This window comes from Elaeis guineensis, chromosome 1 (genome assembly GCF_000442705.2).
Source record: "Elaeis guineensis isolate ETL-2024a chromosome 1, EG11, whole genome shotgun sequence".
Classification (NCBI taxonomy): Eukaryota; Viridiplantae; Streptophyta; class Magnoliopsida; order Arecales; family Arecaceae; genus Elaeis; species Elaeis guineensis.
Window position 1 is genome coordinate 110,276,572 of NC_025993.2, and position 22,713 is coordinate 110,299,284.

At 37.2% G+C, this 22,713-nt stretch overlaps 1 protein-coding gene across 1 annotated transcript; it reads left to right on the forward strand.

Annotated features, from left to right (window-relative positions):
- The first annotated feature begins 1,129 nt into the window (after positions 1 to 1,129).
- On the forward strand, positions 1,130 to 20,691 carry LOC105038501 (probable inactive ATP-dependent zinc metalloprotease FTSHI 4, chloroplastic). Its single transcript, XM_010914324.4, has 17 exons — positions 1,130 to 1,547; positions 3,337 to 3,592; positions 5,404 to 5,779; positions 6,408 to 6,666; positions 9,535 to 9,666; positions 11,432 to 11,506; positions 11,585 to 11,710; positions 11,800 to 11,909; positions 11,996 to 12,074; positions 12,196 to 12,333; positions 12,431 to 12,542; positions 14,614 to 14,777; positions 14,898 to 15,003; positions 15,166 to 15,242; positions 17,277 to 17,420; positions 17,512 to 17,678; positions 20,085 to 20,691. The coding sequence occupies exons 1-16, from the start codon at positions 1,212 to 1,214 to the stop codon at positions 17,653 to 17,655; spliced, it is 2,634 nt and encodes an 877-aa protein (XP_010912626.1). The 5' UTR covers positions 1,130 to 1,211; the 3' UTR covers positions 17,656 to 17,678; positions 20,085 to 20,691.
- The last annotated feature ends 2,022 nt before the right edge of the window (positions 20,692 to 22,713 follow it).

A 22,713-nucleotide genomic window follows, 5' to 3' on the forward strand; every position in this document is an offset into this window, starting at 1 on the left:
CTGACGGGGGCCACCCCCCCGATCATGGAGGAGCGTGGCCGGCGATCAATTCCGATCGCCGGCACCGGAAAATCCAAAGAAAAAAGCTCAAAAACAGGATCTCTTTCCCGTTCGGAAATCGGCGACTCTCGTCGCCGGCAGTCGCACACAGAAGCATGGGAGGAAGGAGAAGAAGGAGGGAGAGAAGAAGGAGACTCACCTCAGCCTCCGGAGACCTCATCGACGGCAAATCACGGCGAGAACAAGGCAAGGGATCGCGGCTCTTCTTCGGGAAAATCGGAGAGGAAAAGAGGGGAAAAGAGTCGATGGATCGATTCTAAAGAGAGGGGTCTTCTTATAGAAAGTCCTAGGACTCCGAGGGGTCCTAGGATTCCTGATTCGCTTGGGTTTCGCCGGAGAAGAAGACTCCTACAGGGAGTCTTCTTTTCGGTTTTTTTTTGATCCCCTATTTTTTTTTTTTTTGGGCTATAACAGTTAAGTTCCATACCTAACATGGATTTAATTCGGAGAGTCATAAAACTTAGAATGTCTTTTGATGACCATTTGATTATTTAGCAAACATTATTGGCCAACTGCATCTTTGTTTATCCCTAATGCAAGTCAAAGCAACCAAAGCTGTGGAAAATAGCTCACCCAACTCAAGTTTTTGAATCTTACAACCAGATATTGAATTAATTCTGGATTTCAGTTTCAAGAAACACACACATTGAATCTTCAAAAAATATGTTTAATTGGAACAGAAGATTATAGTCATCCATGCTATCTGTAGAATATGACGAGAACAAACTTCTGCATGGCATTTGTAAACTCAAACCAGCAATGATCAATTCTAGATTATAAGGTACTTATAGGTAAGCTACAATTAAATCAGGGACCTATCAATAACTTTTTGGAATAAGTAAAATCAACAGCCCAAAAGAAGTTCGAGACTTAGATAAACTGAAACATTTAATCAGGGACCTTTGATTAATTTCTCTGTTCTCATAACTTATGGAGGGACCTTTAAGTGATTTAATTTTAACGGGCGCGTATAAATAAATTTTCTTATTGAAGTCGGCACGCGCTTGGCGACTATGAGATAGATCCAACCCGTTATCACTTTCTTTTAGGAGCCACCTCGGTGGATAAAGAGCGGCCGTCTCATCTTTTGTCGCCTCCTGGGGTTTTGAGAGCGAGAACGAGAACAGAGGAGTGCTGGAAGAAAGGAGGCGATGGCCTCGCCGGCTCCCAGCCCGCCGGCGCTCTCGCGCTTCTCCAAGCCCTCGCTCCCGTTCCTTGCGTTCCCCACATCTTATAGAGCCAATCTCGGACACTATCAGCTCAAGAGGCGCCTCTATGTCTCCGCTGGCTTGAGGCATCGTCTCAAGAACGGCCGTTTCGGGATACGGAGCTCGGAATCGAACTCCCCCGTAGTCTCCAATGGCGAAGCTGGCCGTTTTGGGATACGGAGCTCGGAATCGGACTCCCCCGTAGTCTCCAATGGCGAAGCGGCAGCTTTGGAAGGCTCAAGGACGGCAGAAGAGATGGAGTCGTATCGGCTTTTTGAGGTACGGCCTTGTTTTGCCCGATTTAGGTCTTGTTGTTGATGAAAGATTCGTTTTTGGGGATTGTTTTGAGGTTCCTGAGTGTGTTCCCATCGCTTTCTGATTTCAGGTTTTCTTTTTTTTTTTTTTTATTAAAAAATTAAGGGTAGACAACTCGGTTTAGGATGCATTCTACATCAAGCAGATTCCCAAAAACATGTGCACATTTGTGAGCATTTAATTTGATTTTTGTATTTTTTTTATTCGAAAAGTTCGTGGTTATATTTGAAGTGGTATACTTGAACCGTTGCTAAGCTGTGGCTTGGATGCTGTATACTAATACGGGTGTTTGATGTTTTGACTCAGTGACAAAAGGAAAGAGATTTTGTGATGATACTACTTATATAAATGACGCACTATTAATGTAATAAATTTCACAACTAATGGTACATGATTTTAAACTTAATACTGAAATTTAAGCTTTAGGCCATATGATATTGGTTCTTGGTCTCACTGGTTGCGGAAAAGTCAAATTTTATGCTTTAACGCATACATAACACATACCACAATGGGGCTATCATATGACGTTTTTGTTGAGTCTCTTTTGGTAAATCCCTGCCGTAGAGCGAGGAATCTTCTTATTATTATGTTCAAAACAAGAAGGTTTTCTCGTGCTTTCTATAAGATGCTAGGCATGTTGGGTTATGTGAGAACTGAATCCTCTTAGAATTTTACTCTTACAAAGGGAAAATGAAGAATTCTAGGGTTTACAATTTGATTAAAACATACTCTGAAGTTCTGGTATGGTAGACTGGGTACAAGGAGATAATATATGAAAAGATAGAATTAGTTCAAGAATGGCAAGGCTTGGGTTGATACTTCAAAGTGATAAAAAGAAACAAAGAGAAGACAACAATTAAAGAGGGATAAAATGGTACTTTGAAGGTCTTTTTTTTTTTTTTAAAAAAATATAAGATTTGAAACAGAATATAGGAATGCCTAATATCCACGAGCAAAAGAAATTTTCTGGCCTTTTTGTTCCACTGTGCACATATTATGTTTCTTGTCTCGTAGTTTTCACTTTCTGTGGCAATTAAGTAGGCTTCTTATCACTTTGACACCCCACTGTATGATCTAACTGCCATATAACCAGTCTTCTAATCTCCGAGACTTGTTAGATTTCATAATTCTGCCAGAACTAGATTTTCTGATGGTTGAGCAGTTGGATGCAATCTTAGATGTGGTCCCAAAGTATACTCCTTAAGATAAATTTTCATGAAGGGCTCAGCAACCCCGAAAAGTTAGGAAAAGGCTAGATGGTAATGGTTTATGTCATGAAGAGGCCAAACTAGGGTGTCATGCAATGCAACTAGTTTGGGTGATGCTCAATTGTTGTTCAAAGATCTTGGAAACCTGAGTTGATGTTAATGGGTGAGTTCTCAGGTGGAATTCTCACATTTTTATTTTTGCTACTTGAGAAAGCCCTGGGTAGAAAATGCTTGTGGATGGTGGGATTCTGATTTGATCAATAAAGAAATTAAAATGCTGGGTTGTAGATTGATTATTAGGGTATTCCATGTTTCAAAAGCACTCCATATCATACCAAGACAGTCATCAGATGAATCTAATGAACTACTCTCTCAAATCTTTGGGGAACAAATAAAAATAATTAAAACCTAAAAACATATAAAAATTCTAGCTGAGGCACTATTCTTATATTTGTCAATTTATCTGATTCATTTTACATCTTGCAACTTACAGAGATCGAATGCCTATTCCTCACATTTGTAAAGTTTAAAAATTGGGTTTTCAGAAGTTGAAGGAGGCTGAGCGACAACGTATTGATAAATTGGAAAAGTTTGAGAACAAAGCAAATATGCAATTGGAGAGGCAGCTTATCATGGCTTCCTGTTGGAGCAGGTCATTGCTGACCTTGCAAGGAAAATTGAGGGGAACAGAATGGGACCCCGAGAACTCTCACAAGATTGATTTTAGTGAATTTTGGAGGCTTCTTAACTCAAACAATGTCCAATTCATGGAATACTCTAATTTTGGGCAAACAATCTCTGGTATGTGATTCATCACCTTGATTCCAAGTCTTGCATTAGATGTTAAAGTGGACAAAAATCTCTCTCTCCCTCTCTCTCTTTTTCCAATGCATTTAAAAGAAAAGGCTTCTGTTTTGTAAAGAGAGGCTGGTCATTTTGTTTTGGTCTTGTATGCTGTAGCATATTATCATAGTCTACTCTAGTTTCTCGACAAGAGGATCAAATGGCAGAACATTTGAAAGTGCATGGAAGGCAACTGCATTTATTAATTTTTGTATGCCATTTAGTGATACAATTATGTTGGACATACTAGACAGCTTTCCATATGATACTGTAGCATGAAATGCAATGTGATGTCTATCTGCTTATGCTTGTTTCTTATATCAGGATGTGATTGACTCGAATTCTCTTTTCATTTTAGATTAAATTATTACAAGTATGCTCAATTTATTAGGTTTGTCATGGCTATCCAGTTAGTGTCTTTTTAGTTTTTTCTGTATGAGAACCTTGATAAATGACTGATGCCTATTTCAGAGGATTAACATTTGAAAAACCTTTCTCTTTATCAGATTTCAAAAAGAAAGAAAAAAAAAATCAGATCTGAGGTGTCTGTTAGGTGTAGCCACGATCTGCTTAGGAATTGACAATGGTAGGGTTACTCTCTGTGGCCAGAGTTTCTGAAAAATTCCTTCAGGACACTTTCTCTGGGTCTCTTCTATTATACTTCGTATGTATTGGAACTGGTCAACTGGCATCTGGATAAAGACAATAGCTATTTATACAGCTTCTGAATGGTTCACTGAAGAAACCTCAAGTGAAATGGCTGATTCATCACTAGCATTGTATATTTTTGCAAAGTAAATGAAATTCATATGGATTGCTTATTCTCTTTCTTTGCTGATGAAATCATGTTTTTGATGATGCTAAAAATGTCTGAGAGGGACAAAATGAAAAATGCTTGAAGATTCATGGGATTTGCAGACATTCCAAGTACCACTAATTACCAAGCAAATCATTCCTCCTGTTTGTCTTAGAGTCAGTGCATTTGTTACCAGAGCAATCCTGATAGGCAGTCATTAAACAGGTTTAGCCTACCAGTTTGTCTACCTTTAGGGGGGCTGCCATCCAAACACGTGGTCCTTCCTCTAATGTGTGATTACTTAGGTGCTGACCTTTTTTATATTGGTTTAACATGAACTTTATTTGTTGTATGATTCTTCTTGTAATTTATTGATACCAGCACACTTGTTGGGGTTTGCAAGAGATCTTAATCCATGATGAGAAGTAAGTGGATGACCAAGATATGGGACATTGATGATTGCAACATTCCTCCTTTTTTCTGCCTATCCTAGTTACACTGAAATGTTCGAACCACTTCTGTACAAGTGCTATATTGACAAGACTATCACTATGCCTTGGACATGCAAGCACATAAACATCACTCTTCTTGTATTGTTGCACGTGGTGTTCATCCATTCATAATTTCTAGAGTAAAAAAGTCAAATTAGACCGTCTCTGTACCCTAAATCAGTATCTTTTTCACATGTGACCATTTAATCTCTTGTATGCTATTAATTTTGTTTAATTTTCTGCTCCCCTTCTCTTTCTGGCATGATTTTATTTGGACTTAAAGTTATAGGATAGTAGAATGGATTGTAGACTTATTATTGCTCCCCCAATTTTGCTGTATGAGCATATATGCCAAGGCATCTCCTAGATGCTCCTTCCTCGGTTGCTTCCATCTTGAATATCTTGTTTATGCTACTATTATCAGTGGCTTTATGCAATTTTTGACCAGTCAATATTAACATTCTGTTTAAATTATTCTGCAGTAATTTTACCATATTACAAAGATGGAAGAAAAGAGGAAGGAAGTGGAAATTCAAATAGAGAAATTGTATTTCGCCGCCATATTGTTGATCGAATGCCAATTGACGGTTGGAATGATATTTGGAATAAGTTGCATCAGCAAATCATAAATGTTGATGTTATTAATGTGGATTCTGTACCTGCTGAGATCTACTCCACCATTGCAACTGCAGTTATATGGTCTATGCGGTTCGCCCTCTCGATTGCAATATACCTCTGGGTTGATAGTGTGACTAGACCAATTTACTCCAAGTTAATTCCCTGCGATCTGGGCAAACCTGCACCAAAAGTAAGGCAGCCCCTCAAGCGTCGTGCTCTTGGGTCTTTAGGGCAAAGTCGGTAAGTGAAAACTAGTTCTCTTGAGAGATTTTCTGCTTATTTCTTGATTTGAATTCCTGCAAAAGTTGCTTCCTGTGAAATTTTTTCGGATGCAAATGGTTGTGTCTATATGTTTATATATATACTATACGTATACTCATGGACATCTGAGAATAAACATGACAAGACTAAGAATCATAAATTTTTAACTAATGCTGTGCAAGGAGAATAATCACGCATGAAAAGTAAATCATCCTCTACCAGTTCACGAGAAAGTTCTTGGTTTTGATGCTTGCACGCAGTCCTTAGACTAATGCTGCTGTATAACTTCTTTTCCAGTTGAGTTAGCACTATGTGCAAATTGCTTTGATCCTATTTGGAAGTTACATGCAGTGACTTAGAAGTCAATGCACACATTTTAATATATGTTATGCTTCTACACTTGAATTTTATCAGTAGAACCTGTGTAAATGCCAAATATTTGTAGAGTTCACTTGTCATTTCAGCAACATTTCTTTTTTAGTATAAACAGCCAGTACTGTTAATTGGATGGAAGAGTATATTTTCTTAGATTGATGAATGCAATAACATGTCAGACACATTAAATCTCAAATGGATTTTCCGGCTTCTTATATTAGCTTCTTTGCAGGGCAAAATTCATATCCGCAGAAGAAACTACAGGTGTCACATTTGATGATTTTGCTGGCCAGGAATACATAAAGAGGGAATTGCAAGAAATCGTGCGTATCCTTAAAAATGATGAGGAATTCCAAGATAAGGGCATTTACTGCCCAAAAGGTGTGCTTCTTCATGGACCACCTGGAACTGGAAAGACTCTGCTGGCTAAAGCCATTGCTGGTGAGGCAGGTCTCCCTTTCTTTGCTGCAAATGGCACTGATTTTGTTGAGGTGAGTCCCAACCTAATGTTGCATTGAGAGAATATGTAAAAGATAGAGTGCAACCTAATATTGCACCAAGTGAAGCTGAGTAAGCTAGCAGACTAGCATTACTTCCACTATTCACATTCTATGTGATTGAGGACTGTTCATTGATAATGATAATCTTTGGTTGTCCCCCTTTTAAATTGGATGTGTCTTATGCTGTTTAAGTAACTTTGTCACAGCTATTATTGTTCTATTATGTTGATGAAATGACTGCTAATTAAACTGCACATAGTTTTGCCATTTCTGACGGGATCAAATTCAGAAAGTAGCTGTTATTTAATTAACAATATAGGAAATAAACAGTTATCACATTTTTTTTATACTATAAATATATGTGGATTATTTCTAGAGGGATATACTTGTACATTGGGTCCATATGATGCATAAGGAAAAGATAATTCACACAGGCAGGTAAAATCTATCTTTGTTTGCGATGCAAAGTCCTCTTTATTATTATTATTTTTTTAATTTGTTTTTTCTGGTGACACAGTTAGACGGCCAATTAATGATGCACCTTCAGTTGGCTCTATTGTTGGGCCTTTGCTAAGGATGCTTTGAAAGTGCTAGAGAAAAGAATAGTCCAATGTGGAAACACACGATGCACAAGTCTTCCCATCAAGCACCATTCTCTCTTCTCTTTCCTTTTTCTTTACCTCCCTACCCAACTTTTTCCTGCACCACCTTTTACAACTAGCTTTAATGACCAAAACTGTTTATTCAAATTGTGTGATGTTGTTTGATATGTACCATGCCACAAGGTTACCAGCAGAATACCATGGTGCATTTATCCTGCATCCCTCTGTATTAGTCACAGTGGGTCCCTATAATTGTAAATCATATTCTAACACAGCAATACACCATGGCAAGGGTTGACATGGCTTGTTATGTTCTTACAGTGGGATTAGTTTGCATCTTGCTCCCCTAAACCTCTCCGGAGTTGTCTTGCCATCAAAAAAGGGTTGGATACATAAAATTGCAAGCAAAAACATACAAATAAAATTAATCCAAGATTTAAAGAGGTAGCACTTAGAATCCAAATTATTTAGTTCTAACATTTTAATTTACTAAATTGATGATAGACAATAAACACATTGAGAATCTTGGAATTTTCTGTAAATCTGTTTATTATCCTTCATTGAAGAATGGGTTAAGGGAGTTTAGATGATAAATGAGTTTCCCTTTTGAAATATCAATGCATAAACCCATCCAATTGAAAGTAATTTTTGCTGTATTCTCTTTTCATAAATTTGTAAGCATATCATAGTTACACGGTTACACCTAAAATGATTATTTGTTTTTAATTAAAACAATGAAAGTTATAAAAAAACCATGTTTCAACAACCTGTTTCATATGTTATTCTTTTTGATTACTAGGTTATACATGATGTTCTTCGATGGAATAGATTTTATTATATAATGTATTACATCTTTGGGATTGTGTTCATTAGCAACAAAGCATGTTTAATTTAACTTAATATTCTTATGGAAGATTATAATTTTTTTTGAACATTCAAATATTTACTTCTCATAAGAGGGCAACTAAAATAAGTTTGCATGCCAAAAGATTAGAAAAAATTAGGTATTGTTTACTTTGGAACATGCATTGGAAATTGAGTGTCTTTATTGTTGGTGCATGCTAGGTGTTTGCGCAATGTAGTACCATACTTGCTCTATGCCAGCCACTAACTGGTCTCAGACATGGTACATGATACTTATTCCATCTTGGATGTTGGGGCCGGGGGTGGGGGGGGGGGTTGGTGTGCGGGGATGGTAGAGGAGGAGAAAGGACAAAGATGGTGTTCTTGCAGTTGACTTGTAATATTTTAGACTTGTTTCATATAAGGTCTTCATATACATAAGTTGTGTTGGGGTCTAGCAGAGACAAACACACTCTTTAGTATTATTTACAAGGAAAAGAGAAGTCAGAGGGAGTCCATCACAACATCTGCCTTCATCAGCAACTATTGATCTTATGGAGTGGCCCTGGGCTGCTGCCATCCAGTATGTGAGTCTTCAGGTTTATCAAATTTGTACACAAGGATTCAAACTCAAGAATAAAATTGATGGCCAGCTGGTATGTTATGATCCTCTATACAGGAATGCTATGCCTTGATACACCCCAGAACAAATAAGCTAAAGAAGAGTAAAAGGAAAGTTTGCTGGGCGATACTGAGTTGGTATGGGTTTGATATGCCTTGAGATAGCAAGATAACGGTTTCTTTCACCAAAACTAGTGTCTATCAGCCCCTGTTGTTCTGGCTCATGGTCAGTGGCGTATATTGGCTTGTGTGGGGTAAATATACACGAGATTTCAATCTCTTTGTGCATCATTCATATATATGACTTTTGTATCACCCATAATAATGTTATGTGAATCACCCTTGACCTTTAACACAACCATGAACACTCTTATCTCCGAAAAGAATTTGCACTGTAAGCAAGTGCACAAGTTAATAAAGAATGGCTATTGATTGAGAGACAACAAAATGAATGCTTTGCTTGTATTTTCTTTCCCACCCAAAGCTAACTTTTTATTTTTGTGTATTTGTAAATCAAGTATACATCATTGTTCTCAGTATCTTAAAAATTGTTTGTTAATGCAGTAATATATTGCATTTCAATCTAGGAGGATTTTTCATTTTTCTGTGAATCATACTGCACTATTTACTGAAACATTTGGATGTTTGTATGCAATAAATATTGCGATTATAGGTCAAATGTTCTTATACAATAAATATTGCGATTATAGGTCAATATATTGTTTTCCATGTGTCTTATCAGCTTTAAGTTTTAGCAAGAGAATAAATTTGCTTTCTGACAGAATTAGTGCAGATGTTTGTAGGTGTTGCAGCAGCACGTGTTAAGGATCTATTTGCTAATGCAAGATCATTTGCACCATCTATAATCTTTATTGATGAGATTGATGCAATAGGTAGTAAACGTGGTGGGCCTGATATTGGTGGGGTAAGATGGAACCTGGTGTTCTCTCTTCTTATAGGTTTGATACTTTGATGCTTGTGCAGTATGAAAATGTGCATATATGGGCATGGAACATCTTGCTCTTTCTGTATGCATCTGCATGTGCATGCACCCCCATGATTTACAGACTATGCTTTCGTCACACAAAATTTGCAAATATTGCTGTTTTCTTTATTCTTATGACTGTTTTAACAACACTACATCTTGTCTTTTTTCTATTCATTTTATGTTCTGGATTTTTTTCCCTTTTTTTACCCAAGTGGAGTTACTGTTTATTGACATAACGAGGAGCAAACTGATAACATTCAATATATTTATGCCTGAGTTATCACATACTCTAGAAGTAGTTGTCTTGTGAACTGTGCCAGTTAACCATTGTGAAAGATTTAAATTATTGCTAACACAAATGAAGATTACCTAGGAAAAAAGTTAAATTTTTACCTTTGTGGGAGTGAGAAGTTTTTCTCATCTCTCTTAACTTTTCTACATAATGAAAAGCAATTCATATTTGTGAGAGTCTGTGAACATTGTTAATGTCCACAGAAATAGCTAAAATAAAATTTGTTAGGCAACAGATACAAGAAATATCAATCAACAGGAAAGCCATTAATCATAACATCTTTTTGATGCATGATAGACTTACATTGTTATTCTTTAATTGATTGCTGTGCACTAAAGGTTTATGAAGAAAGATCTTTCAGTTATAGGAGAGGACAGAATATATAGAAATGGGAAAGGTGCAGTCATCATCCTTTCCATAAGGCATCCAATGACTTATTTGAAAGGAAAGAATCAGATAAGCAAATCTCTTGATAGGAATGATTGGTGGTTTCAAGTTCGTCACAGACGTCATTAGAAATTGGACACCTGCAGTGTGGATCAAATAATGAAAAGAGCAAATTAGACATGGGATGCATGTGATATGAATAAAACAATTTATATCGTCTCCTAGGGCGGAAAGACCTTTCTCTTGCAGGAATGCTCATTTTTGACATGTTTGAATTTTCGTGTCTCCTTACATTTTGAGATGTCCATCGCAGATGTTCAAAAGTTGATGTTTCATCCTAGTTTGAATTGGGATGGGAGATATGGTGAGTGAAAGTAGCAGTAGTAAATCGGGAATCCATATGTTGGCCAGTAAAACGGATGTTCTTGGCATTGCTAGGTAGCTCAGGGGAGGGAACTGGTGCTCTTTTAGCATGATGTCACTGAAGGAGCATTAAGAGTGTGTAGGAAGGAAACCATGACCTCAAAATTTGGAAGGAAGCATAACATCACATTATGAAATTACGTAATACATCATGGGTGCTACTTGTGTAAGTGAGTGGGCATGGAGGGATGTACTTGTACTGCAACTGGTCCCACATCTGATATAAAAGTTTTTGGTTATACACTAATTTATTCCAATTTTTGCCTAACATACTGCTTTTGCATAAATGCGGTACACATAGCAGCATGAGGCTCTAAGCATGCTTCTCCGGTGGACACTCTGGTGTGCATCCAACATTTCTCTATAATATTATTGTTTACTCATTAAAAAATTCCCATCCATGTTTTGTTATTTAATATGTCCTTGCATATAACATGTGTGGAACAAATCCTGATGCACTCTTAGAGTAGTGGCAGGTGCAACATGTTTAGTGTTGGAAGGACTGTAGCTTTTAACAATTTTTTCCCCAAAAGCTAGTAGTTACTGCTGCACGGCTTCTTGTCATGTCCAATGACTCAAATGTAAGTATGCTTAATTTAGGGTGGTGCTGAAAGGGAGCAGGGCTTGCTTCAGATTTTAACTGAGATGGATGGATTTAAAGAATCAACATCACAGGTATGCTATAGTTTATAATTTTTCTTATTTTCAGATGGAGGATGCTATTAATATAAACTGCTATAATCAACTGTTCAGGTGTTAGTTATAGGTGCAACAAATCGCTTGGATATATTGGATCCAGCTCTGTTGAGAAAGGGTCGCTTTGACAAAATTATTAGGGTTGGTTTGCCATCTAAAGATGGAAGGTTGGCCATATTGCGGGTAGCTCATTCATTTCCCGAGATCCTGCTTTGTTTAAGTTTGTAGTATTCCTGGCAGATAATCTAATTCATGGCTTATGAACATGCTAGGTGCATGCTAGGAACAAGTTTTTCAGATCAGAAAAGGAAAAAGAGGCCCTTCTACAGGAGATTGCCGAGCTCACAGTAGATTTTACTGGAGCAGAGCTGCAAAATATACTGTAATTATTTACGAGACCTTTTCTATTTTATCCAAACCTAAGAGGGAGAGACACTTGAAATTTGAAAAGTTCAATTTGATGGTCAGGAATGAGGCTGGTATTTTGACTGCAAGAAAGGATCAAGATTACATTGGAAGAGAAGAGCTATTGGAAGCTTTGAAGAGGGTAGATCATTTATTCATTTGATTTTAGTGTTGGCATAAAACCAATGTTTATACTGTGATTCCAGTGAACTGAACCCTTTCTTATGCACAGCTATTTTCTTACACATTCTACATGTTTGCAGCAAAAAGGTACCTTTGAAACAGGTCAAGAAGACAGTACTGAAATTCCTGAGGAATTAAAGCTTCGGTTGGCATACAGAGAAGCAGCTGTTGCTGTTCTTGCATGTTACTATCCAGATTCTCACCATCCATTTATTGAGGTTGGTCAAAGAATTTAAATTGTTCTCTTTATTTCTCATCAGTGGCAGTTCTTGTTGTTTTCCAAATAATGCCTTGAGATATATCTTTATTTTGCAGACTGATATCCGTTCCATCCGTAGTAAGCCAAATATGAGTTATGCTGAAGCTTCAGGAAGAGCATATCTGAGAAAATCTGATCATGTAAACTCTATAGTGCGAGCATGTGCACGTAAGTTTTTATCTTTCTGCTTTGTTAATATTAATCTTTCTTTAGATATTTATTGCAATTACAGTGAGGACTTAAAATGTTATGCTCCGGTCCATTGTCATCTTAAATGTATTCTCTATATATAGACACATGAATTTGCATAGACAAGATTTCCTCTAAAAATCTGGCATATTGACATTGGGAGAAGCTAATCTGTATAATATGGAAGTCTTGAAATCCTAATATATAATGCTAAGGCAAATCTGGTTTCTTAGGCCCAATATTGGGTCATCTTTAGTCAAGTCCAAAACTTAAGCCCTGCCGGTTAAAGCAGGCTGGTTTCCTGTAGTGGTCTTGCTAGGTAGCCCTTAAGAGAACACTTACAAGATGCAATCCACTGGAAGATGAACTTTGAAGGAAATGAGCATGACAATGCATAATCATGGATGAACGAAAGGTAGGGTCCTGGGTTGGCTGAAATGAGGCAGTTTGGGTCATACCGAACCGAACCAGTGAAAAATCAGAATGGTTTGGCAGTCAGGATGGGATGGTTTAGTCCCTTAATAAACCCCCAAGCCCCCCGATCAATTCATCGATTGACCTCTCTCCCCTTTCCACCATGATGCAAGCTTTGACGCTTCACAGTATGCACTGCTGAAGACCATCGGTGATGGCAATCCCGATGCTCCCCTCGATCAGCCTCGGCGGTGACTTCGACAACCTTGATTGTGGCCGAACCTAGGTACTTATCTCTCTTTCTCCCTCCCTGTCCTTCCTCTCCCCCCCTCTCCATGCCCCTCTTCCTCCCTTTCCTCCCTTGATTCTCCTAGGGTTAGGGTCTCCTCCCCCGCTCCCTCCTTCCCTCCTCTCTCTTTTTTCTCTCCCTCTCCCTGTTTCAGTTTGCCTCGGCATGGTACGATGCAGATCTATATTGCGTAGAATGGTTGCCGACTGGTATGAGCCCCGGTATTAGTTCAGCAAACCTTTGTAGAAACAATTTATTAATGTTGAAGTTGATTTTTTTTTTTTTTCTGGTTACAAATATTGAAGTTGAGTTTAAGAATGCTAGAATTGCTTGATTGGGAAATATATGCTCAAATTTGGGAACTTTTAACAACATTGGAAGCAATGTTTGCTGTATTGCACCATATTGGGTCGGAACGGCATGAAAGCGCCATTTTGGTCGGTGCAAATCCTGAACCAGCTCGCACCAACCCATACCAAGATGAACCATATCATATCATACAGTGCTGCCCAAAACTGGGGTGCATGATATATTGTATGGACATATATTGCTTGGTTTCCGGTGGTACCATGATACGAACATTCTTGTGCAAGAGGGTATAAGAAAGACTAACTAGTTTGTTTGACTATCATTACCTTGGCTTCACTATCAGTTAGAAACTATAACCCTCGTACTCTGACATTTTATATTCACTATCATAAGTTGAAGTTCTCTACTTGTGCATTGAAGAAAGGCAGACAATGCAAAAACTTAAGACTTTACTTAAAAATACGAAAACCTAGGAAAATCCTGAAGAAAGCTGAATGCACTAGATTACTAGACAACTTGGAATATGTATGGTGGGGATGGCAAAGTACTTCGTATTTATCTCCTGCTTTCTTTGAGGGACCTCGTATACCCCTTTGAATCCTATACCATCATTTAACTTAAATCATCTCAGCATTGTAGAGAGATGATTGTGGTTTGTATGTTCGGGAGCAATTTATGAGAATGGTTGTAATCTACTGATCGTCATTTACCAAATTTCTTTTTTGCTCTATGCTTTGCTTGTTATGCTCTTACGTTGCTGACCTTTACTCAAATAATTCGACTTGTGATTTATTGTCTCCTAAAGTTGGATCCATATTCCATAATCTCATTCTTACCTATGACAATGATGATTTATTCTCCAGCACATGTTCACGAGTATGCTATTCCATTTTGCTTTAAATTATGGTTTGCTTATTCTTTTTAAACTTTTAGTTTTTTCAGAATTTTGTATATACGTATACACACATTTAATCAGATTTATTGACCAAACTTTGCTAATGGTATGTGTTCTGGGCTGTTAAATGTTTAAATAAATAGCAAGAGTTATTGAGGAGGAGATATTTGGTGTGGAGAACTTGTGTTGGATTTCTGCAAAGGCTACATCAGAAGCATCGACTCGTGCAGAATTTTTGATTCTCCAAACAGGGATGACAGCATTTGGCAAAGCGTACTACAGAAATCAGAGTGATCTTGTGCCCCATGTAGGTAGATATGTTCAATTTTGACAATCCATTCATTTTGCCATGGGTTCTGCAAATGGCTGGCCTTTTCTTTCCTGAAAATAGCTCAGATAAGTAATCTAAATTTATTTAAGGCTGCAGCTTGCAGCAAAGTTGGAAGCTCTCAGGGATGAGTACATGCGCTTTGCTGTGGGAAAATGTTCATCTGTGCTGAGAGAATATCGTTCAGCAGTTGAGACAATTACAGGTATTTTAATCTATATCATTAATTAGTTGTAGTTCTTTAGAAGGCTAAAATTTTTCAGATGCAACATCTTTTGCTGGATGTCAAGACTGAAGTATTATGTCATGTATTGGTATATGTGATAGTGCATGCTGCTGAAAAATGATACATGTTGTGCTGTTTTAGATGTTTTGCTTGAGAAAGGACAGATTAAGGCAGAGGAAATTTGGGATATATACAGAAAAGCCCCACGAATTCCACAAGTATGCATATCATTCTCTTTCTCGCTCTTTCTATTATTTTTTTTGGAATGGCAGAAAAATTTCTCCCATTGAAACACTATGGCCTGTTTTTGAGCTTCCATTGCATATTTAGTTATTTGTGCCTCTAGTATATTTTGTCATATTTAGTAGACATTACATAGCTATAACCTTTACAAATGAACTGATCTACAATTACATGCCTAATTTTTATTGATCAGTATACAAATTGAATTACTTGTTGTCGTGTGCTTTACTTTCCTGTTGTGATCAATTTTTATTATCAGTCTTGATCAAATTATTCGTAGCATGAGAAGGCTGACATGCTTCAGGGTCAGAGCTGCGGAACTATAATTTTGTACGAGTAAACTGATAAAATGCATTTGCCAATATAAAGAAGACATAGTTAAAGACTTGGGATATTCACATGGTGGGCCTGTGGTCCTACCACTGGGTGTATGTTCCTTCTCCTCGATGTTTGCACCATGCTATTTTTTTCCCTCCAATTATGGATAGTTTCAAGTGGTTGATGGATTTGTGATATGTAAGTTTGAGTTTGACATAAAAGATCATGGGTAGAAGTGAATAATAATTATTGTTATGTAAGATTTCTTGATAAACTTTAAGCAACTTTAAAATACACTTTGCATAGTAGACTAGTACTCATGGCTTGCTAATTCAACAGGATCTGCATTTAGCCAGGAATCTTGAGAAGTCTTTAGAAAAATGGCATCCTTTTGATAACCCAATTTAACTTTGAAGAATATTTTCAGCATCCTGAAAAAGATCCTAGTTTGTGCAGGTCTTTTCATGAACCAAACATAGCTTGATGTTAAATGCTGATAGTTCTTGCTACATGTGTTTGGAAAATATGCTGGATGTATGGTTGAATTAGGGAAAATACAGTTGCAAATTAGTAGATGGCAGTAAGCGTCATTGGGGCTAGAATGATGGTTAGCATATGTGCAATGTGGGCCATAGATGGATTTTTTGGTTAGGGGTCTTGGATTTAGACTCCAGAGGGTGGGCCTTGGTGCAGTGGTAGGGTTGCTCCATTATGACTTGGGTATTACATTCTTGAAACATGGAAGAGGCCTCTTTGCATGTGGGGGTAAGGCCGTGTACATCTGACCCTCCCCAAACAATGCAATAATGGGAGCCTCATGCACCAGAACATCCTTCTTAATGAGAAAAAAGGGGCTTTGTTGAAGAAGACTTGGTTCATAGTAGCAAGTTGGATGACTTAATTATGTTGGTAAGGAGCCAATGAGGAAGCATGATCTATGAAACTATTGCAAATATATAGGATAGAGATTGTTTTTAGGTCTCCATATCTGATAAATGGTGATATAATGCTTTAATTGAGGCAGAAACTGACAAAAGACCGCGGTGTGCTAACCTGGAGACATGGTGGATTTATTTCTTTTTTCTAATTCTTTGCAATATTATGGATGCTTTTCATGTAATACTGTATACATGAATACATACACTTATAAATATCTTGCATTTTATTTGCTACATAAAAGGCATGTTTAGATGCCGCGAATAAGATCTTCTGGCAAGACAAAAGAATAAGATGGAAATTGGGATGATTAATGGAGCAGTCATCTGGGTGGGGCATTATAAATTCCTTTTCAAAATTGATTTATCTTAAAATATGATTTGTCATTAGTTGTCCCACTGGCTGCTCCGATATCCTTCAACCATCCTGTTTCAATTATATTTTCGGAAGGGGAGCCCCACCAGAAGATCTTATCGGAGCAGTAGGATCTTCTCACATTCAAACAGGCCTTAAATTAACTGCTAGTTCTAGATGGTTCTTCTTTACTATGCTCTAGTGCCCTAGAACTTCAAAGTTTTATCTTACTTTTGTATGGTTTAGTTTCCTACTTGATTTTTAATTTTTCATATGTTTTTTGTTGGGCTGCAGTTGTTTTTGTTCACTACAACAACAGCAGTGATGTTTGATGTTGTGGAACTTTTGGCATGTAAACATACTGTTTTCTTTTTGATATATTTGTTTGGTTATTGTTGCAGCCACCTGTGCATTTAGTTGATGAGTATGGGGCACTTATTTATGCTGGAAGATGGGGAATTCATGGTATCTCTCTTCCTGGGAGGGTTACCTTTGCACCTGGAAATGTGGGTTTTGCTACATTTGGTGCACCCAGACCTTTAGAGGTATATGAACTTGCATTTAAGGTGGTCTTTAAAATTTAGAAGTAAATATCTTATGGTTGCAGCTAAGTCCTGCCATTCTTAATTTCTACAGACACAGATCATCAGTGACCAAACATGGAAGTTAATAGATGGCATTTGGGACAAAAGGATCGAGGAGATCAAAGATGAAGTCTCTATGCAGATTGAAGAAGACACGGCAAAACCACAGCTGTTGATGGCTGACCACTTCCTTTAAGGATTCCATTTGATTAAACCTAGGTATGTTTTTTACCGTCATCCTTAAGGGAAGTTCATTCATATATTGGAATGAATGTTTTAGTAATCCTGCTGGATTTGTGGTATTGGGAACATGATTTCGCTAACTATATTGAACCGGCCCACATCTACTAGACCAGCCCTTATCCTGCATAAAAAAACAAAAGACCTCCGATGGCCCTTGTTTTCCTTTTTTTCCTGCGACGTTTGGGCCTCTCCCTCTCCCTCATCATTTCTGTACCCCCACCCTTTCCCTGATCTCCTCCCTCCATTCACCGCGCCCCTCCACCTCTCCTGTTCCTGCAGGAATACCCAAACAGGCCTTAAAAAAGAATTGAAATGAGGCTACATAGGAAATAAAACTCGGGTGTGATTAACTTTTCTTGTCCTCAGCTGAGAATTGCTTGCCTTCCTGGTTTGTTGCATTGCTGGCTATGTAGGATCCTTGTTGTTTGTTTGTTAAATCTTAAAATAGGAACTGGAATGATGCTACATTAGGAAAAGCTGACTGAATGATTTTTATATTTGGAGCTCATCATAGTGGAGACTAGTGTTTTAAGTATCGGTATTGGATGTTGTGTCAATCAAGTACTGGCTTGGCACCATACTGGCGCAGTTACACTAAAAATTTCATTTTTCAAATTTCTTCTTTCCATTTTTTATTGTGTCGGTTACTTTTACTATTTCATAGGTTTTTCAGGTTATTCTTCCAAGTTCTAATTGTTTTTTAGGGAAGCATGTTGACATCTTAAGCATTAATGCATGACCTTTTTTTCTCAGAATTATTTTTATTTCTAATATTTTTTCCTTCAAAAATCAGTATACTTAAAGAATAAAAGAAAATATTTTCCAAAAGAAAAAATCTACAACATATCAATAAATTATTCTAAAAGGAAAAAATGACATTATTTTATTCGAATTTCAGTCATTTTTGGTGGCAAAAAGTTGGTGATGGTGGTTGGGAGTAGGGATGGTTTTGCTTGAAGCTTTTCCTGTGCCTATTTGTAGTAAGGGTGGTTGAATAATTTGAAATAGGAGAACTTAGTTTCCGCCTCACTCACCCTTTCTCCAACTTAAAGCACATGAAAAGAAAAAAGAAAAAGAAGGAATAGAAAAAAGGTAGCATAACTTATTTTCACCTGGCATCAACCAGTACCAAGTGAAAGCCACATGTGCCACTTGCTAACTGATGACCTATTGGCAGGTTACCTACCAGTTGGACCCAGTTCGCCCAGGAATCAGGTCACAAATCCGGTTTCTATATTTGATTACTCACTAGGCTGGTATGGTATGCCTGGCAATACCCCTTTTAGGCTGGTTCTTAAAAATGCTAGCGGAGACCTTTATATATGCAAAATCAGCACTGACATGTGAAGTTTTGCTCACTGAATGTTAGTTGTCTTGTAAATTTTAATCGAAAAAGGGTGATTGGAAAACTTTTTGGGTGTTGGACATGTAAGTAAATTATGACCCCTCCACCTCCCAAAGAAAAAGAAGAAACCACGTCCTGGATCTATCATCTCAATATGACACCAAAGATTCCAACTTGAAGAGATAGTACATGCATTTTCACTGGCATTACTTAATGTTGCCTATATGGAGCAGCAGTGTGAATTTTGCTGTAGGAATGTTGGTAAAGATTGCATGCATGATGCATACTTGCAATGAACCTAATGTTAGGACTTCATTGAGCCAAGCTAATTGCATTTGCCGACTTGCTTGTTTCACTACTAACACCCACTCTTTGCAGTGTTCCCTTGTACAGTGCTGTATCTGTGCTTCCACCCAGTTGATGGATATCATATATAATCTTATTTATCCACTCAAATTTTTAAAATTTTTCTTGCTTTTTCCAATTTTTAAGGGCCATTTTTTTCCTAAAAGCTTTTTTGTTTTAAGTTTTATTTTCCCCCCTGATATGGCAATTAAGAGGCACATAAAAGAACTAATTTGCTAGTAGTGCTGATGAAATTAGATACTGGATAAGGAGGTTGAGTTGGCTTTTTACCCCCAGGAAACCTTTCATATGTTGGACAATTGGCTTTGTAAAATGTCAAGATCATTAATTGACTAACTTTGGAGAATTTTAATTGTAGAATACATCTTCAAATTGAAGAAGGTTCAGGGTTCTGAAACTAAATTCAATTAAATGCATTCCTTTTCATATTAAAATTAAGAAGCATCCTAGGCTCTGGATGTATTTCTTGATCATTTCTTATCAGTTAAAGTACAATCTCCTCCCACTTTGCTTTTCCAAATTTATTTGTAACTGGCCTATCTTTTACTTGCTGAATTTTATGTTGATCTCTTTTACTCGAGATAGAAACTTTTGCTTAGTTTATTCCTATTGTTAAAGTTGGAAAGGCTCTGGAAGACCTAAACACATCAATGTAACTTTGGTGTTTTCAGGGCAGGCAAACAGGGACGTCTCGATTGTTTCTTCGTGCAGATGGACTTAAAAGGTTTGGCTCCGTTCCAGTTGAGGTGCATGCAGTTTTGCTGCCCAAAGTTACTGAACAGAAGTTGTGTTTAGGTGAGTGAAGAGACATGTCGCCACTGTCTGAACCCATCAATTTGTCACTCCTCTGTCTGAGTATATTGTTTTCTGATTGACTATGGAGTGGCACACCAAGCAGGTCAGGCACTCCGCTAGTTAGTTGTTGAGATCAGAAAATTTGTTGCTCCTTCCAAACGAATATATTGTTTTGATGCGCAATGGAGTGACACTCCAAGGGGTTCAGGCACTCCGTGCTAATTACTTATTGAGATCTTACAATTTCATAGGGAGTCATCCAAGCAGCACCCATATAAATTTTGTAGGCAAAAGTAGTGCAACTCAGCACTTTTGCAGTTCCACAATCTATCAAAGACCAGAACTGGAGTCTTTTGAAACATATCTGAAGGTACTGAGATCCTATCATTTTCTGTACCAGTGTATGATGTGAATGTAATGATACACATTGCTCCCTAAATGTTGTAAAAATATATTTTCTGCCATTAAATGTGCCTTTGTTCATGGCTGGATGCCTCTGTCTCTGTAAAATAACCTGTTTATTTCCTAGGTTGATTTTTTTTTTTTTTTTGGACACATCTTCCACATAAATTCATTGTATTCTTGTGAACATTTTTGTTTCCCGATATATATCTACCTTTTGAAATCATGATGAACGTCACTTGTGTTTTACTCCTTGAGCTTGGTTTCTTACTCACTGTTGAAGCGACATGATTTCCAATCAGCAATGAAGTTGGAATCATTGTAGAAATGACTCCTGTGGTTAATGATATGGCTAGACTTATTTGCCATTTTGTTCACTTTCAACATAGGTCATGACTGGTCTCTTGAATCTTTCAACACATTCTTTTAGGTAAGCCTTACCATTAGTGTCTCTAATGAACTTCTAAACTCAAACTCTTCAATGCATTTTCGTGAGGGATCAATATATTCAGATTAAACTTCAGCTGGCAAAGAATTATGTTTTCCCTACTAGTCCATAACTTGATGAACTTTACATTCACAAGAGAAAAGGCCTCTTATTCACATAATAATGCACTGAACTTTAAAAATCTTACTTCTAGGCATAAACACCTTAGTTATAATCAGAATCTCTGTTTAGTTTTGAAGATGCTTCTTTGGTAAGTTTTTTGGGACTTATATAAAGACATGATTTGGAAAAAGTATAATTTTATCTCTATAGACAATTGAGGCCCTTGATAATGATAGATTTTCTTATTTAAACATTAAGTTTGTTTGGAGTTTTCACAATTATAACCTTTGAAGAATTTTTTTTTTGCCTTAAATTTCAAAGCTTGTTGGAAATTGCTACATTTAAGCAAGATAACTTGTGATTGTTTGTGTAGTAATTTTGTTTAAAATGATGTTTGAATATGACTGACACCGTCTCTCCACCTTGTCCACATAAGCCTCTTCTCATCAAATGCAAGGTAGCTGTATAACATCACTCAGAGTTGAGAAGGTTCCATGGAAGAATTCACTCAATGTGATGTCGGCGCTTCCTATCTAAATTTCAAGCCAAGGCAAATTTAGGAATCTACAAAATGTACATAGTAAGCGGGCAAGTGGGAAGACATATCGTACTAGTCTTCAGGATTTCTGTAGATTTGGAAAGAATCTAGACTTGGAGGAAGAGGGTGGTGTTGGTAGGAAATGAATTGGCAGTTATCTGGAATATAAATTTGAGTTCTTGTATGAATATCCTGCAGGAATCTGGCCTGTTGGCTCGCTTTGCCGGTATAAAGGCCCGTTCTAGTCTTAAGCGTCAATCCTGTCTGTGGGCCTTCACGAAGAAAAAAAAGACTTATGGAGGTCTCTTTTTTCTTCTTCTTCCTTTCGTCTAGTTCTTCTTCTTCTTCTTCTCTTTTTTGTGCATCCCAGAGGCTGGGGGGGATATTGGGTTGATATGTGCCCTACATAATTAGACTGCTCAACCCATGACTTCCCCAAGCTGGCCCTAAAGGGTGCAATTTTAAAAAATTTCTGGTGTCTTGAGTAGACTAACTAAATGCAGCTTTCTGCAGTACATGTGATGGATATTTTTTGATGCATGGAAAAATTTTGGCTACAGCAGTAGGTTCCCTGTAAGGAGATTTAGTTGATTTTCCTGGAGGTTCTGAGGTGGAACGATGAAATGAAGCAACTAAAAAATATCGTATGAGAACAAATTTTCAGAATTCCGGTCAAGAAGGCCAAGCCTCAGAAGTAATTCAAGGGATCTTTTAGAATATTGCTCAAACTTATGCTTTACTGCATCCAATAAACAAACATTTCTTCTACATAAATTTTGTGCACAACAAATATTCTGGAGTGTCTGGTTCAGCATGCTCACTTCTAAGGGTTACTCACACATTCTTGAGATGCTGTGATGTATTCCAGCAAATAATCCTCTTTTTAAATTCAAGTATAGTATCTCAAAAAAAAAAAAAAAAAAAAAAAAAAAAAAAAAAAAAAAAAAAATATATATATATATATATATATATATATATATATATATATATATATATATATATATATATATATATA

Coding starts and splice junctions, on each gene's coding strand:
- LOC105038501 (XM_010914324.4), top strand. CDS start 1,212: ATGGCCTCGCCGGCTCCCAGCCCGCCGGCGCTCTCGCGCTTCTCCAAG. Junction 6,667..9,534: donor ATGGCACTGATTTTGTTGAG/GTGAGTCCCAAC, acceptor GAATTAGTGCAG/ATGTTTGTAGGTGTTGCAGC. Junction 17,421..17,511: donor GTGCACCCAGACCTTTAGAG/GTATATGAACTT, acceptor TAATTTCTACAG/ACACAGATCATCAGTGACCA.